Source organism: Lathamus discolor, chromosome 5 (assembly GCF_037157495.1).
Source record: "Lathamus discolor isolate bLatDis1 chromosome 5, bLatDis1.hap1, whole genome shotgun sequence".
Classification (NCBI taxonomy): Eukaryota; Metazoa; Chordata; class Aves; order Psittaciformes; family Psittacidae; genus Lathamus; species Lathamus discolor.
The window spans coordinates 86447983-86466863 of NC_088888.1; the positions used below are offsets into that span (position 1 = coordinate 86447983).

General features: G+C 35.8%; 1 protein-coding gene across 6 annotated transcripts in view; it reads left to right on the forward strand.

Moving 5' to 3' along the window:
- The window catches only part of HMGCLL1 (3-hydroxy-3-methylglutaryl-CoA lyase like 1), an 81555-nt gene that overhangs the window by 47201 nt on the left and 15473 nt on the right, over positions 1–18881 (forward strand). For 4 of the 6 annotated variants that reach the window (XM_065679161.1, XM_065679158.1, XM_065679157.1 and 1 more), the window contains one exon: positions 4182–4370. The exons of 1 other annotated variant lie outside the window; for it this stretch is intronic. In XM_065679161.1, coding sequence (XP_065535233.1) covers positions 4182–4370 — 189 coding nt within the window. Of the gene's footprint in view, positions 1–4181; positions 4371–7506; positions 7596–8083; positions 8712–18881 lie in introns of those variants that run through there. One more of the 6 variants, XM_065679159.1, reaches the window with a different exon arrangement.

The window sequence follows — 18881 nt, forward strand, 5'->3', positions numbered from 1 at the left end:
TGTTATCATTCATGAGAAAAAAATACGTGGTGTTTCCTCCAACAAGAAGGTTAGGAAATGCTCAAGGAAACAGACTCAAGCACATCTGTCAGTGGACCATGTTGTATGAGAAGATTTCCAGCACCACCTTTTGCAAAAGGTATCTGCTTTTAAATCTTTTTTATGTTGGCATAAGCATACTGGGCTGTCAGCTGGCAGAGCCACTGCTGCGACATTGTGCTTCTGGTGAGTGTCATGTGATTGACACATGAACCAAAACTCATCCCCAACATAATTTCTTAACTTGCTCTACTGTTATGATGGAGTTGTACCTTTGCTCCCTGCTCTCTTTTCCCATTTAGGATAAAAGAGAAGGAAGATGTCTTAGTCCAGCCTTTATTTTTAACAGAGGAAGATATGAGTGAAACACAAGTATTAAATTTTGCAGAAAGGCAAAGGAGGCATCAAAGCTGAAATGGACAGTAAAGAAGAAAGTGGAGACAGAATGCAAGAAGCACACAGCAGAACACAATGGCCTTCCATCCTGGAGAAAGACTTGTCTTCTCTGTCACTACACTTAATCACTTACTTTTTGCGATCTGTCAGAATCTTCAAACCACTTATGTTTATTTTTTTTTCTTTGGCACTTGCAGCTAGTCAACATATGTGTTCTGCATGTGTGGCTTTCAGGTCATGTTCTCCTGCATCTTCTTTAATTGTACATTCCAGATGGGACTTGTGATAATACTTCTCCCACAGCAGCCACATATACTCACACTCTTTGAATAAAATAGCTAAATTGGAAGGTACTCAGTATTTCCAAATGAATTGGGTTTAATACGAAGTGAAAGTTAGAAGTGACACAGCTTTGGTTAGAGCAGTGATGACAGATTCGGCTATGCTGTTGGTAAATTGCTTACTGCAATATTATGTTCCCCAATAGGCTTTTTTCTTGTGTTGCTTATGTTTTAAAACTAACAACCACCCTTATATAGAAGAGCTCCTTTTCAGTTTGCCAGTGGCAATGCTATTTAATGTTCCAAACCCACAAACTTTTCCTCACAGAGCTATTCTGTCTTCATCCTAGTCAGTGTCTTCTCATATACCTGCACATCAGTGTGTATGTGTTTAAGAAAAAAACCTACCTCATTAGAGTTATTAATTCAGGGCCTGATTCATCAAGCACTGTTGTTTATATAGAAGCATCTGATGAACTGTTAATGGATTTTATGTAAACACATGCACTCATCCTTTGCTGAATCAGAATTATCAAAATTACTAGCCATGTTGCTAAATTCTTACAGAGATCTGCCAAGCTGGTCATCATTTTTCTTGGCATGGGAGCATTTTGACTCTTGACTCTGCATTGCAATCAGCAGCTACAATTGAAAGGTTTAGATTGTTTCTTTGGCAGCCAGTAACAGCGACAATTTTTTGACTGAATCAAAAGCAATTAGAAGAGGTGTATTATTAGGTAGAATACATGCATTTCTGGCATTCTAGATACATAATTAACTGTTTTACACATAGTTACCTAGTGAGTGCAAACTTCAATTGCCTTCAGGCTTCTAGAATCAGTATCCGTATGTTTCTTTATTGAGGCCTCCGCCTGCCATTTCTGATCTCTTAAGCAAAACTGCATAATCCTTTATAATCACTGTTACTGCTTGAAATGGAGTCCTTGCTTAACCATTTATCATCCTCTGGTTTGTAAATTTCAACCTTAGGGAAATAAGGCTTGAAAGCTGTTGGAATCACCATATAACATCCTTGAAGCCAGTTGTGTTATTGTCTTCCAATTGTATACTTAGCTGATTTTATTTTTCTGTCTGCTTCTTTCTGTCCTTAGCTTTTGTTTAACCTAGAGCAGTGAATTCAGTCAAATATTACCCATCATACAGGCTGATCAGGCCACAGAAAATGTACCTACCCTTTTTTTTTTTGAGTATCGTTGGGCTATCAAAGTTTCCCATACAGCAAAAGGACTACAGTGTTGTTTTACATTGTTTTTTGCTTAAAATAATCTGTAACTGGATTATGACCTTTTGTATTCTATTAAAGAGTATAGTTTTAGGTATTATTTCCAGCAGTAGGATTGTTCCCATACCTGAGAGGTTGCATTGCTGGGTCACCAACTTCCATTTTGATCAATGCTTAGTGTCAAGGGGAATAGCACAAGACTCACGCATAGTAAAGCTGCTCAGTGGTGCAGAACACAACCCTGTTCAGTCAAAAAAGCTGCAAGCTGGTAATCACATCCTGATTACCCTGACAAAACAGTGTGTTCTCTTCTCCCCCATCCTCCTCCCAAAAGTTCACATTGAGAACATGCAAAACTATAACTAATGAGCTGCCTCCTACTATGGTAGGGTAGAAAATTCAGTATGAAAAACTCCCATTCAGCTTCCAAGCATGCACATTCTTCTTGAAATTAAGTATAGATATCTTTTTAAGGGTCAATTTAAGGTTAGATCATGACAAGTCAGTGATGATGCTCAGCTTGTTAGCAGAGTTTCCCCCTCTCTTCTTTCATCTTTCAGAACTTCATTTTCAGAAAGCTGAAAGACTTAAGGACTGAGCATGGGATGGAGGTGAATGCAATATGATTTCTAGCAGTTTATGTGGTCTCTGTCATTGCTGTAACTCTCATCTAGAAAAACTTTGACTCATTAATTAAAAAGAGCATGAGAAAAAAGTGCAACCGGCTTCCTTTATCCCGATCTTAAAACCTGAGTTTTGGTGATCAACTAAAGGTTATCCACCACTAGCTGCAGATGGTCCTTTTTTTTTTTTTTTTTCCTTGCAACAGTAGTCCAGTTAAAACACCTGCCATGTGTTGATGATATAAAAATATGTGGTGGCATATAATCCCCTTTTGCAATCTGGTGAATATCCCTTTCTTAAAGCATATATTGAACTTCTGGTGATACGAACCAGGGGCTCTTTGACTTTAAAGCACAGAGTTATACTGCATTTGCAATAGCCATAGCACTTCCAAGCTTTAAGCAGGATAATTCAGACTACTTGAAATTCTTTTTCAGCTGTTCTTTGAATTAAGTGAACAGCAATATTAATCCAGCACTTCCGAGACTGCTGGTGCAGCACTTTGTCAGCTTCCTCAGACATATTCACAGCAATCCCACTGATGAAGTCCTGGAATTGCTTTAACAGTAGAGTGCAGTGCAACTGAAGATGTCTTGGAAAAGGGTCATATTTTTTTTTTTGAAACAGTTAATTTCCAGACTGGTATTCTGTTCCAGTGTAGTGGCCTTTTGGGATCACTGGTACCCAGTGGGGAATCCTAAAGGGAATAAACATATTCAGCAACTGAAAATAAGATGAAACCCTTTCCAAATAAATTTAACAAAAGTAAGATGAAAAGATCCTACATTTCAAACATGATTCTGTGCTTCTGAGTGTATGCCTCTCTCCGTACAAATATTATGGAGCCAGACCTCAAATCTTTTACTTATACAAAGAACTCCTCAATGATGTAATTCCAGAAACATTTAGGGCTCTACCTACAAAAATAAGAACTATTTCTATATGGGTATTAAGTAAAATTTTCAAACTTTAGAATGTTAATGAAGTTGCAAAGTTGCTCTGTTAGTATTTTAATGTTTGATTCATGAAAAGTAAGCAAAATTAATATTAACTACAACATGTTAAAGCTTTAGTTTTCATTGATGTTTTCTGTGCCAAGAAAAAGGAAAATCAGGCTTCTTGTTAATTATTTATTGTCTTAGTTCAGCCATGTGCTTGGCCCCGTGTAATAAGCAAACAAAAGGGCAGGTGTTCACCCTGCACAACTTGTAAGCTGAAAAGTACAGAGAAAACCAAACAGCTGGGAAATTGCCAGAGAGAGGAATATGCTGAGAAAGGGCTTGACAGAAACTTAATTCATAGTGTAAAATCTTGCTTATTTGGATTATGTGGGAGAGTCAAAGAGCAAGTTTTTGATGGCTTTGGCTTGGTTGGTTATTCCACATACAGAAGGAGAACTATAAAAGGAGAGGATCTATGGGACATTCTTTCTGGGTGACAGTTTTCAAGAATGAATACAGGGTTTCTGATACATAAGTCCATTTTTGTGGATCAAAACTTGAAACCTTTACAGAAGTATGTCCATTTTAATGCATGTTCTCAATCCTATTTTATATTCTTTTCTCTCTGCCTCTTTGTGTTTCTGTGTTTCTAATCAGGTATCTAAGCGGCTGTACAGTATGGGATGTTATGAAATCTCCCTGGGGGATACAATTGGTGTGGGGACTCCTGGAAGCATGAAAAGAATGCTGGAAGCTGTTATGAAAGAAATTCCTTTGTGTGCTCTTGCTGTTCACTGCCATGACACATATGGCCAGGCATTAGCCAATATCCTCACAGCCATACAGGTAATTCAGGCTGTCATTTTATAGATATGATACTAGTAGTCATAGGTTAATTCAAAGGCACAATTTAAAAAAAAAACACCTCACCCTTAAAGAAATCATTAGAAGTGGAAAAATGCACTCACTAAAGTTTCAGAAAGTACTGCTTAGACATCAGATTGTCTACAGTTATTACTGCAGTTGATTTTATCAGAAAATTTCAGTCCTTATCTATTTATTACCTCCAATTCCATGCAAGTCACTAAGAAAAGGTTATTATTATTATGTTCCATTGATTTTGGAAGAAAGAAGAACATAAAATATATTTTTTTTCTCATGTCTCAGGTTCCACTTTTCTTAGGAACATCTGTATGCTTTTTGTTCACTAAAATTTCTATTTTGCAGAGGATTCTAAATATAAAATAGAGTAACGAATAATTGATTTCAGATGGATAAATTTAAATTATTGGTAATTATGTACATAAACAGAGTGTTCTAGATAATTTTAGCACTGTTAACGTGTCCTCACTATGCTTTTTTATCACTGATGTCTTCCAAATAAGATTAGCAACACTGTATCTCATATTTAATCTTCTTTCAACTCTGTGGCTAAATAATCTGAAATAATTAATTTCCATAAGAGAGATTTTTCCCTTTGTGTTTGTCTATTTTTAAGAATAGGACACAATACAAGAAACAGACTGTGAGTTCTAATGTAGCTTTTGTAAAGGTACAATCTCGAAAAATATCTTAATGTGTACATGCATTGCTAAGGAGACCTGTTTTTACTAAAATGTTTTTTACTAAATGTTACAGAATCAAAAGCCGTTTACAAATTGTAGGCCTTTATTGTTCTATTTTATACTTAATGGCACTCTCTGCTTCCTAGCAATTCAATGCAGTCATTTTTAAGGTCAGCTTCCTTTTGTTCAATGTATGTTGTTTAAAAATAACAGTGTTAACAGCATTAGTGGTATAAGCCACAAGAAGAAAAAGGGAAAGTTTCATTGTGGGAGTCTGCAGGTATTTTATTAAACAGTGAATGACAAAATGCGGTACAAAGGTTCAGACTTTTACTCACTCTGTTCAGTATTCACCCTTACTCACTTTTACTGTTGCAAATATGTGTATATGTACCATGGGATAAATTAATTGCTAATTTCACAGTTAGCTTCAGTTGCAGATGTAATAGCTAAAAGCGTGAAAACCCCTGAGCATGGGAGGAGTTCACCATAAAAATACTTGAAGCATTGTTTTCCAGATCCTTCCTTATAATAATTGCTGTCATGGTGCCTACTAAACAATGAGCAATGGCTACGCTTTGTTAACCCTAGTATTTGTTATGATTATTTTCTCATATTTACCTCGTGGTCCTATCTTTTTACTTACTTCTTAAATCAACTGTATAAGAATTAAAGGAGAAAAAGCTCTTAGGTAATTAATGTGCAGTTCAGGCTACTTAATGTGTAAAGCCAAGAGAGCAATAGACCTAAAAAAATCCCTATCCAGCCTTCTCAGTTTTCTGGGAAGCCAGGGGTGCCTGAGACCCACCAGAAAACTTCTGTGCACAAGTTCTGCTACAGTGCATGTCTAAAGGTGGGGTGGTTTTGGCTGAGCTGAACTTGTCATAGATTTTGCCAAAAGTCCTTGATGAAGCAGGCATTACACAGTCTTTCTGACTGGCTTTGTTCAAGCAGCTTCTTGGCTCACTCTGAAGGTAGGTCCCTAGGCTCTTGGATCCTCAGATGGGGCCCGCACCTCACAACATCGTCTCCTGTCTCTGGTCAAAGAAACAAGGCAGCTCTAGTGGTGAATTATAAGCTAAGCAATACTCTTTGTAAAACAGGGCAACTTTTACAAGTCAGTCAGATGGCAAAGTGCCCAAGCCAGTAGATCAGAGTGCCCAGGTCACTTCTAGCCCCTGCTGTCAGGCTTGCCAGTACTTTTCTCTCTGCCAAAGATGCATGAATGGCAAAGTACTGGAGCAGACCCCCTTGTCTTCAACTCAGCCATTTGTTTCATAGACCAGACTCTTAACAGAAGCAATTCCTTGCCCTTCCTCCTTTATGGGTCTGTGCAACCAACACAATATTTCACCAGGAATGAAATGTGTTTGAGGGGTTATAGAAATAATGGGCTACAATTCTTGTTTGAAAACAAGTTTAGCAGGCAAAATGCACTGTTCCTAAAACACTGCAGACTGCAATTCAGGCTGAGTACTATTGTATTATGTATTGTATTTCCTAAGAATGAATGACAGCTAGAAAGCCACAAATCACTCTGCACTAATTCAGGCATGCTTCAATGGGAGATCTCCTGAGTGGAAAGAGGTGCTGGTGATTCAGTAAGTGATTTTTTACACAGATCACATTGTTCCATGCAGGATTATACTACCCAGAATATTTCCTTTTGTTTGGGGCTGGTCCAAAGTCATCTAGAACTGACAGGCCATATCTGTGTAAGAAATTAGCAGGGAAGTAGCCTTGTAATTTTAGTATTCAGTTTTATGTGTGTTGTTTTAGCAAAAGGATAGGTAGTGAAAGATGGGAGAGAGATTAGCCAACTTTTAAAGGATAAGTAATTTTTTAAGTTGTTGAAATGAATAATAGAAAACATTGCCCAGAGAAAGGATATTCACTTTCTTTTATGAAGAGAATCTGAGTAAAAAATGTGAGGAAATGAAATGATGCTTCAGAACAAAACAGTAAACATTTACAGTAGAAACACAGCTGGATCTTAGTTAAATGATTTAATATAAAAACATCAGAGTATACAATTTAAAGAAGAGACAAATTCAGAAGATGGGAAGTGATGTGGTGATCTAGTTAGAGGCTGTGGTATTTTGAGTAAAATTACATATGTGGGTTAGCTAATGTGACAATCACAAAATGTAACTAAAAGAAGTGGTAAAACATTTATAGGAAATTGTTACAGACCTCCAAGGAAGGGTAAAAAGATGGGTCAGGAAACTTCTGTGCTGGAGGGGCCCCAATAAGGTATACCATTGATCTAAGGAGGTTTGGGTTTTACCTTGGCAATTGACTCTTGTAGTATGTACAGAATGGGCAAGAAAGGGGAAGGTTTTTAATGGAAGTGTTACAGAACTCTTTTCTCACATAGCTTGTCTATTTGCCAGAAATAGCTTTGTCTGTTTTCATAGCACATACCTGAACATGAGAAGAAATATGCTAAGAGGCAAAGAGGAGTTTTGGACGGCATTGATACCTCCATGAATGAAACAATTGCATGGTAATCCCATATAACTTTATCAAATTCAAGTCACTATCATAATTCATTAATATAAACTGATCCCTACACTACTGGTATCAAATCCTAACTTAGAGAAAACAAGCATAAAACTAACGACTTACAGGGAGCAAGGATTTTACCACCTTGTGTAATCATTTCCACCTTACTGGACACAATGAGATGAATTAGATTGATGATTTGCCACATGAAATGACTTTTTATTAGTGCTTTCTATTTCCAGAATGTGGTAATTTTGAAATAAAATTCACACCTTAGAACCAGAACACAATTTAGGAAGCATCCAATTAAACTTTCAAGATTCACACTGCAAAAATAAAATCTGTGAATATAGGTTTTCCATTGCAAACATTAAAATATATCTCCTTACAGAAAGTTTAAAATATTTAATGATATTTCATTAATGTCTATAAGATCCTTGAATTTTAAAGATTAATTGCACCTTTTTCTTTTTTTTTTTTTAAATACAGATAGAAATGGCTGGTTGATGACCCCTTCCTTTGATTGCTAAACTGAATAGGTTCTAGTTCCTTTGGTGCATGCTGGAGAGAATAAGTAACTTGCATATTTTTGTGAATCCAGTTTACTTATGTAGTAAGGACTAGGTTCACGCGTAGTCACTCAATGTTGATATGGCTAAGTTTTAAGTGCCAGAACCAGGAAAGGAAGATGAACATAGTTGCTGAAGTTCATGGTTTATTAATTCACAAGGATCATTGTGTTGCAGGAATAGAGTTAACAATGACATGAAGGTATGGATAGCAGTGGTGGCAGGCTGAATGTGAAGAAGGCAAATACATGTGTATAACAAGTCATGTATAGTAGTCACATATAAACTGTTACAGGTTTTCTATTGGTGATTTGTTACCTTTTTACTGAGTTATACATACAAACCCATATACAGTCACAGTTTTATCTCTTGATTTAAAAAGAAGCAACAGTGCAATTTTATTAAACTTTGATCCTCCAACATGATGACTTTATATATCAGCACATTTATGCGTTGTTAAAGTTCAGCACTGCATTTATCTGCCTGCAGTCTAGGTTTAACCAACAACAAAGTGTATGCACTGGCACTGAATAAAGATTTAAAATGTCCTGTGTTCCAGCTTTATCTATCATTGACTCCTGTGATTATGTTCATCACTAGTAGCTCAGCAACTTCTTCCTAATGACCATTGGTAGGATCATAAATTTGCTTATACATCTCAACTCCTGTCTAAGTCATTAGCAACCTAAAATTGAAATTTCAAGATGATATCAAGAAAAAAAAAAAAAAAAAGACACCTGATCATTCTTTATTTGTGAGAAATGCTCTCTTTTTAATTCCCTGCAAAGAAAAATCATTCAGAGCTACTGTGTAGTAGAATAATTTGACTCTTCTGTTAAGAGGTAGAGAAGATAGATAAACAACCATGAAAAGTGGGAAGGCTTGCATATAGTCTTTGCATATGCTAGACCTGATCTAGTAATTTCTCAGCTAACAGTGAATATTAACTTTTTAGCTGAGGAAGGCAGTCTAGCCATATTTTTCTGTTGCTGCACAAATCAGAAAATACTGGTTTTGGGGAATGATATAGTAACTGAGGAAATGAATTTGTATGAAGTGGGCTGACAGTTCTTGCTTGAATAATACCTTAAATACCACTAGGATTTTCTTTTATTATCAGCAGCATGCTGGGGTACCCACTGCCTGGCAATGGAATTATTTACATCTAAACAATTTTTTAACAGAGAAAAAAAATAGTCATGATAGGTTAGTTAAAATTTTGAGCTTGTACTACAGACAGGGTATTTTTAGGCCAATAGGGAGGCATTGTATGAAATTAAGGAGGTACAGGAGGCAGGAACCATAATATCTTGGCTTGTCTTTTCCCAATTTGGCATGTCACTGTGTACATCACTTTTCTTCAATTTTTTATTTGTAAAACAGGAATATGACTAACCTCTTTGAGTTTGTGAAAGGCTAATGAAATCTACTGAGGAAGAATATAGGAGAAGTGCAAATTATATTTATGAAGTCTGGATTTAATCTTTATTTTTGAAATTGAAGTTTAGAAACTGAAGAGATTTTAAGTTTCAGATGCAATGTAATTTTGAGATTAAAAAAGCTAAGGTATATGAGTGAGCAAGTTGTCAAAACACATACATGCCCAATCAAATTATCTGAGTTCTGCAACAGTCTATTTCCTTTCCCCTGCACAGCCTGGCATGTTGATGAATTTATGTAGCACAGTGTGAGGGTAGCAAAGACTTGCCCTATGAAGCACTATATATTGGGATCCTGAAAAAAAGTTGATAATTTTGAATTCCTATTTTGAGAAATGCATAGAAATTGAAAGGTTTCAGCAGACCTCACATGTTTACTTTCCTCTGCTGTTTAAAAAGATCTCCTAGGAAACTGAAGAAGACTTAACAGAGATCTCCAGAAACTAATTTCAAGGCTCAGATAGGGAAACATTAGAAAAAACAGCTTGACTGAGAATAGCTGTATGGGATTCAGGAAGGGCTGGTCATGCTTCAGTATTTTGCTGGAATTCTTTGAGGCAGTCACTGCCAAAGAAGACAAAGGATATACAGTGGCCATCGTATGCTTTGATTTTTCAGAAAACAATTTACAATATTCTGCGCTGGAAGTTAATATTAAGGTGTGGAGGCATGTAATAAGTGGAAAGTTGGCTAAATTGCAGGAAACAAAGGGAGTTATGAAACAAAATTTCTTCAAGCTGGAAAGTATCCATCAGTAGGGTTGTAGAAGTATTGGCCTGTGGGTCCCAGGGTTTTCTGCTTAAATTAATAATTTGCAATACCATAATGCTCATGATAAGGGCAATTGCTCTAACTTGTAGGGATTAAACTTTTCAAATTTTAGATTTCCATTGTGAGAAACAGGATAGCTGGCACTACTTGTGCTACTAAATCTGTGTTGTATTCTACAAAAAAGAAGTCTGGTAATACATATAATTTTAGGTAAAGCAAGAGATTATTTATTATAACATGCCTGTCCTTTCAAATAAGGCTCTTCCCAGAACTTTCTACTTTTGGGTTTCTCTAAAACTGATTCATCCTAGGTACTTACCAGGTATTTTCTATGTTTGAAAATGTAAACAATACTTCTGAATTGTTATAAAACTAAGAGCTGTTAACCATAACATAAAATTCCTTAGAAAACATCAGTTTGCTTTTTTGTTTCTGTTTGCTTTTATTCCTTTTTCCTCAGAGTGACAACATAGGACTTAGATAAATCTAGTAATTAAAAAGATCATAAAATCTCAGATTCATAGAATAGTTAGGGTTGGAAAGGACCTTAAGATCATCTAGTTCTAACCTCCCTGCCATGGGTAGGGACACTGATGTCTGAGCTGAAGGAGTATGTTATAGTAGGAAAGAAAAGCATGAATAGAGTTATTTAAGCTTGAAAGATAACAAGACAGAGGTGGTTAAAATTGTGTCTTTGAAAGAAGATAAATTGGGGGTAAAATGTCAGGTGAATTATGAAAAGGTAACGAACTGCAAGGTTTCTGTGAAGAAAACTTACAAAGAAGGTGTGTGCTTTAGGAAAGTAGAAAAACATTTGAGTTTTATCAAATAATATTGCTGCTATGAGCAGCTAGTTACTTCTGTAAGTGAAAAAGCATACTACACAAATGAATAAATCAGACCTACATATGGGAAGAAAATGAAAACATAGGCGTTCATACTGAAAATCTAACAGATGTTTTCCAGTATTTTCTTTGTTCCATTTTGTTTTTTTGTTTTTTTTTTTTTTAATAGGTACTGGTTTTACATTGTTGCCCGTAATTTTAGCAAAATAAGAAAGCAAGCAAACGAACAGGCAATACCATTTCTGCTCTTTTTTTCCAGATCAGTACAAGAGAAGTAGCGAACCTAATTGTATTCCTTTCTGCTGCTTTTTGCAGGATGTGCATACTATGCAGTTTCTGAGGACATGAAAGTTTCTGACCTTTCTCCTCATGCTTCAGAAAACCTTGATAGCCTAATAGTTCACAAATAAATTCCTCATTGCCAGTATTACAACTGTTAAAATATTGCTAGAGAAAAGGTTTAAACTGCAGACTTTGTTTCAAGATTTTTATTTTTTTGAACTTTTTAGGATAGGAAAGGAAATATATTTGTTACTGTATACTGAAATAGTATATTTGCATGCATATATTTACATACATATACCAATAAGTAGCCTGTATTTTTTATGGGTTTTGTTTTCTATTTAAATGAAACTTACTAAGTTTTAAATGATTAACACATAATAGAAATCTACATTGTTCTAATATAATGACTGAATTTCATAAGCTTTTAACCCTAGTTGCTGAACCAACAAACCTCAGCACCAAGTCTGTTTCAGGATACTAATCAGACTAAGAAATGCTTCATCAGTTAGAGATTATTTTCCTCTCCAAATTCTCTCAGTAGAGCTGTCTTGCAGCAGTAGACACAACTTCCCTTTGGCTTATAATCAAACTTTAAAATGTTTTAAAACATTTTTAAACCATAAAATAATAAATTAATTTTTCTTTATATCTCTGCAAGTTCATATAGATGTGTCACTCTAGGTCTAAATGGAATATGGATGCAGAAATCAATGCAGCAACTAGAGAAATAAAACCTGAAGTGGTTTAATTTTCTATCTTAAATCCAAAAATATTTTCTATACTAATAACATTGAAGCTGTGTATTTATAGAAAGGATGAATTTGGCCCAAATATTCTATGCCCTTTTCTCTTTTCTCTGTGCTTGCATCCTCCTTGCAAACTTATACATTTTTCTTGGGATGCTGTTTTATTGTAGCTTTCCTAATCAAATTTTGAATGTTTTCCATTCTGTGTTTCTGATGCTAAAAGTGGGAATATAAATTTGCACATTTGATTCTTCAGTGCCAGTGGCACATTCCAATTTCAGCTTCATTGTTTATTTTCTGATTCATTAAATTTAGAAGCATTAAGGCCATAGTGATTTGGTTGACCAATACCTAAAGGCATTCTAGAATTGCTTTCATTATTGTGCATCTTTATCCTCTTGTGAATGCACTTCTTCCCATGCAAAAATAGATTCAGAGAATTTACTTTAAATGATTCTTCAGTTTTGATCAAATTCTGTTCTGCTGCATCATTCTCTAGTTGTTATATCTAGAACTATATATTTCTCTTGTAAAAGGGAAAGGGATTAATAGACTATGAGAAGACAATTCTGTCATATTTCACCTTTTGCCTGCTAATAAGAGGCTTGCAAAGTTGTGCTTGCAAAGAAGGCATACACATTTGAGGATAATCTCTATACAGACTATTAGTGTGTACCTCCCCTCTCCTTTGTTCTTTGCAAATGCTTTTTTGCCATTCTTTGCCTCTGCCAGTGCTTAAGCAGAGTAAATATCCTGCTGGCAGCACACTGAAAAGAAGGGAGAATGGTGTGAACAGATACTGTGCTCCTACATTCACCTAATCCTAATATTTTCCCCAGCAGTTATGTTAATTTTTTCCTCTCTTTCAGTATTTTCCTAGTCATTGTTTAATAGTTGTAAGTCCACATGGCCAAAGCAATAGTCTTTTTACAGACCTCCTTTTATCATCGCAACTGTGCCTTGTTTAACTTGACTATTTAAATGGCTAAGAGTCAGCATCATCCAGTTCTGAAGTGGACTGGGCAGTAATCCAGCTCTTTCTGTTAGACACAGACATTCATTTTTTTGGACTAGAAACAAATTACTTCCAAATGCTGGAAATGTAAGAAGGCTTTTCAAAAAAGGTTTTCAGGTGTTTATAGAACAAATTAGTATAAAATAGTTTTCAAAACGCTAAGCCCAATTTAAAATAAATATTTAGTATTTTAGGAGTTGTGAAAATATAGCACTAGAAAACTATAGTCACTGATCTGTAGCATGCATAAAAAATATAGTGAGGGCACACTGGTGTCAGATTCCCCATGCATATTTCTATTGTGCCTCAATTGAATTGCATGCATAAAAATGTGGTATTTGAGGGGATTCTTTACATGAGACTACATGGCTAGCTGTAGGCTTCATGAGATGACTGCCTGTAGCAGTCAGAAATTGAGCTGCTGTTATTTTACAACAGTTTTTAATTCAAGTCCTGGAAATGAGAGTCTAGATTACCAAGACGACTGGAAAATTAAGTGTTTGCATCACTTAGGCACTCTCATTCACAGAAAGTCAAGCTAGTTTTCCACAGCTGTTATCTTGTCTCTTTTGGTTTTATGATGTCTTGCTTGTCTCTCACACACCTTCCAACTTTTGCAGCAAATGAAATGGGATTTCCACAAATAAGTATCTTACACAACTGCCTTGCCTCAGAACTGCTTCACCTTTGCAAGCCCATCCCGTTCTCCCTTCTCAGCACCCCTCCCACAGCATGCATTTCTTCATCAATTTCTGTCTCTTCAGCTGTCATATTAATTTTAGATATGAGAACGCAGGTCTGAATAGACTTTGCACTCCTACAGCTGCTATATCACTCCTTTAAAGTGTTCCCAGTCTCAGTACCTCCTTCCCTCTCTCACACTAAGGCCAATTGATGTGAAAAGCTTGCATCCATAAAATCAAATTCTTACCGTCCTAAACAAAGTCAGCACTTCCAGACTGCCAACTACGAATGGTCCCTAAATGGTACTAGTTCCCAGGCTGTGCCAGAAATTGTTCAGTGGAGCACTACCTGGCCCAGGCCAAAGCTGTGCCATGATCTGTGGCAAGAGTTACACACATTTCCTTCCCGATGCCATTTAGATTGTTGATCACATATATATAACACAAAAGAGCACAAGTTTCTGTATATTAACAGCACAAAAGAGAGATTTTTGCTGTCATTCCTAGTGGCCATTGGAGGATGTCTCCAGAGTGAGATTTCAGAGGTTCTGGTCAGCTCTGAGTGTGCTGATGGCATCCCTGGGGATTTAATTGAAGAGCTGCTCCAGGTCTTCTTGAAATATCTGTACCTGCATCTGTCGCTGCAGCTAAGGTGGAACTCTCCACATTACACGGCTTTGATTCAAGGTGTGAGAGCATGAGAACTTGAGGAATCCATCACTACTTAGTAGCTTGACACATTTAAGTGTTCATATAAGTTGTTCTGAAAAGCTGAACCGTTTTGGCTTAGTTTTCCCAGAGCACTGCAGTTCAGAACAGGTATCTGTCCCATGGGATATCAGCTTGATTAGCAAAAGGTTAGCAGAGCTCTGAGTAGTTTACCATAGGGTCTGAATATGGAAAATGTGGGCCAGTCTTTGTAACTGACATGGCTAACATGCCAGTTTAAATACACCACAAAAATCAATGTCTGCATTTAAAAAACAGTCATCTAAAACATGTCTAGATTAGTACAAGGTTCATGTTCATTAGACCACCCGTTTGTTCTTGTGATTAAGGTGTACTTACGGTGATGATTCTAGGACATATAGTTTTGGATACTTTCTAATCTAGAACATACAAGTATACCAGTAGTTGTGTATCTAGCTTTGTGTTTTCAGCTAGCCATCTTCTTGACTGATTGTGATAGTCTTATTCCTTTCACTTTCTCTTTATTTTGAGCTTACATGCTGCACACTAAAGAGGAATGTGGTTCAGTGACAGAAATAACATAAAATATTTCAATATAATTTTAAAAACAATTCTGAAAAAAATGTTTCAAAATTTTGGTGGGGATACAATTCTTTTCAGTACCTTTTAAAATAGGGTTTTATTCAGGATTTAATTCCTCATTCAATTTTCATGGTATCTTGAAACTAAATTATTTATATTAGTGTCCTGGCTTGACTTGTTTTTAGAAATTCTCCCTATAATCATATTGCACTTCAGTCAGGCTGCGACTCCCTATACATTAGCTACAATAAGATAAATGGCTTTTGGATGTGTATTTTTCTACTCAATGGAAATGACTCTCCCTGTCTTTTAGACTGAATTAGTTTTTCTTAAAGTTTAACAGCAAGTGTAAAATAATGACGGAATCACTACAGTGATTCTAAGCTTCCCACTTAGAAATTACTGTTTCTTTTCATTATCTGTTATTATTTGTGTGTGTGTCTATTCTAGTTTCTGCCTGAAAAAGAGGGCATTGCATGGAACCTTTCTTTCAGACCCAACCAATGATCAGAGGAGTTTGCATGGCAGGAATAGACCTGGGAAATCACAGATTCCAGTGTCTCTAGTAGGAAAGCACAGTGTTTACTGGACGATGCTTCCTTCCTTTTTGGGCAGCTCTACAGCCAGCTGTGCTGAGGGGGTGGAACTAAACTTCTGGCCATTCTTGCATATTTATGGCTCCTCAGAATCAGTTTTGTTACCATCTAGCAAACAATAAAGAAGAGATAGTTCCTTCCTATTGCTGAAATACATCGAGTGGCTTTAAACAATCTCTCTGAGTGTTTCCTAAGGTAAAGTGAAGAAAATTTGGAAATACTATGATCAGGCAGACTGAGGTTCCTGAACAATAAATGAATGTGTTGGGTGGATATTTGTATCTGTATGAGAACAAGTGACCACTTTCATAAATGGAATAAGTGGAAGATGACTCTTCAGTTCAGAAAGAAACCAAAGCTGATGCAGTAATGAAAGTATGATAATAATCTTGTATTTCTGCACTGTGCAGAAGCAACACTGAACAAGTCTCAAGTCAAATAGTATGTCATTTCTCCTTTTTTTTTTTTAGTTTTGAAATATTACAGTACAAACAGAAACAGCTAGGCTTTCAGAAATAAAAACTTTTTAAATAATTTTTAAAGAGAAATGAATGATAGTTTTATATACTCCGTAACTTTTGCCAGCTTGCATATTTTCCTGTTTCTTTTTCTCCTTTGTTGCTTAGTGCAAATGCTATATGGTGGCAAATGTCAGAGACAAATGATGTGATTTGCTTAACATAGAGTCCTTTCAAATGAATAAAGTAAACAGTTACAGAAAGAAATATTTTTCTCTGATCTGTGTTCATAACAGTTAGATTTTGCTTGCACTGAGAGTTGCAGCAATAGGTAAGAATTCTTAATTTGATGCAGTAACTTTTCCTCTTAAGAATAAACTGAGTGAATCAAATAAAAGTAGATTTAGCAAGGCAATAAAATGTGCATCTATAGCAAAAGACAAGATGCTGAGTGCCTTTTTAAACAAAAGAAGGGTTCTGGCTTCACTGTTGGCAGATATATTGGATGAGCAATTTGCAACTGTCTTTTTTTTAAAAATGAACTTTATTACAAACAGGAGGAAAAAAGTGCAAGACTGATTACATTTTGCCCCCCCACTTTAATGTTACTATTTAATTAGCCAGTGTATTGGAATAGAAGATTCTTTTGGAGATAGCGCAATGTGATAAGGTATTGTGATGAATTTGACAAAATTGATCCAGTTATAATAGAATAGTAGAAGCTGAGTAACTGTCACACTATTATTTTCAAGTTTCCTGTGTCATGGTGAAAACTTTATTTGGAATAAAGGTTCACTCTGCCTGTGGTGTCCAAAAAGATGCCTTATTCAATTGCATCTTCTTTGGTCAAATTGCTGTAATAATTAATTGTTTAAGCGCATCCTGGAATTCTACTCCAGACATTATATTTTAGCACAAAATGTAAAGTTCTACTTCCTTGAACTTATAGAGATGAATGACTTAAACATATACTCCAGAGCTTTTAAAGGAAAGTTGTTCCTTGGTTCTGAATCTTTGCAGTAAATGCTATATTTTCCAACAAGACCTTAGTGGTCGCATTTGTTATATACATTTGCCTGAGTCTTGAATCAAATTAAGCATGTGCATAGTTGTTTGCAAATTCAGAGGCTATTTAGTGAGAATGAATTTTAAGAAAAAAAGTACTGGTAGATTCTATGATTCTATGAAATGCCTATTAAGCTCCCTGATCATAATTTTTTTTTTCATTATAAAAGATTTAAAGGGAATAATTAAATTGAGAGAAAACAGAAGTATCTAATACTTTCTTATACTGTAACGTCTACTGCCATATGGCCATAACTTTTGCTTAACTAATTGGGAACCTAGTCATCACTTCCTCTAGAGAATGAGGTGTGCAAGAATGAATGCATTTGGTTTTGTTGTTGAGTTTTCTTTTATGCTTTTTGATGCTGTATTTTTTTCCCATGCAATGATTTTCAGAACACAGATACCAATGAAGAAAAGAAGCAGTATAGCTACTGTAAATATTTTATAAAATGTCCATCTGAAGCCCCTCAACCTCTGGTAATTAGAGGCCATACTGTGGAGATAGACAGAGTAAATTACCAGTTAATGTTTACACAACAAAACATATGCCCAGTACAATATCCTACACTGATGTTACTGAAACCAGAGTCCGGAAATGTACAGTGGAAACAAGACATGGTACTTTTCTTGTGCCAACACAAACAGCAATTACAGCACAGTGTGAGAGAAGTCATAAGAAATACTACTGCATATCAGTAGTTCAACAAAGTCAGCACTTTTGTGTAATTGCAGGGGAAGAGGGCTGAAAAACATTACAGATCTCAGCAAGAAATGGCCCTTTATACTTTTAAACTGATCCTTGATAAAACAATGCCGGGGTCATGAGAAGGCTACTCTGCCAATTTTGCTTCACTGTGGGATCCATTGACATCTGGCTGAGCTGCGGAAGCTGGAAAACTTCTTTAATATTCTCTTGACAGTAAAATGGACATGTGGAAAACATTCTAATCTGTTAATCTTTGGTGCTCCTGAAGAAAAAGGACATTTGGCTTTATACTTTGTGATGATGAATATTAAGTCTCCAGATCTAGCTGTAAATAAGTTAAAAGCATTTGAATGGGGAATGCAGTTCTTATTTTCCAAATACGAGGGAAGATGGATATGCACCTGTGTAATCCAGACGATGTAATAAATGCCAGGAGGTTTTTTAGTAAGGGTAGTTTACCCTATGTCTTGGCAATCCACTTTTCTTTATGCTGAGTATGTTTTGTCAATGAATATTGGGGAGCAGAATCTCTGAACTTCCTTGCATTCTATGTGCTAAACCAGAATAAAATATTGTTTCACTCAGGAGACTATAAAGATAGAATTAGGAGAGATCCAAAGTAATAGATATGTTTTAATAAAAAGTTCAGGTTTTATTTAACAGCATTACCTGTACACATTATTTTTGACCTAGACTTTAAATCTAATATGGAGCAATAGTAAATGGATGGAGATAATGATCTGTTCAGCTTGGGATAGGATGCACAAGTTTTCATTTTTGTTGTGAGGTAAGTATCTCCAGAAATAAGAAGTATCTGTCACATTAGCAAATGAC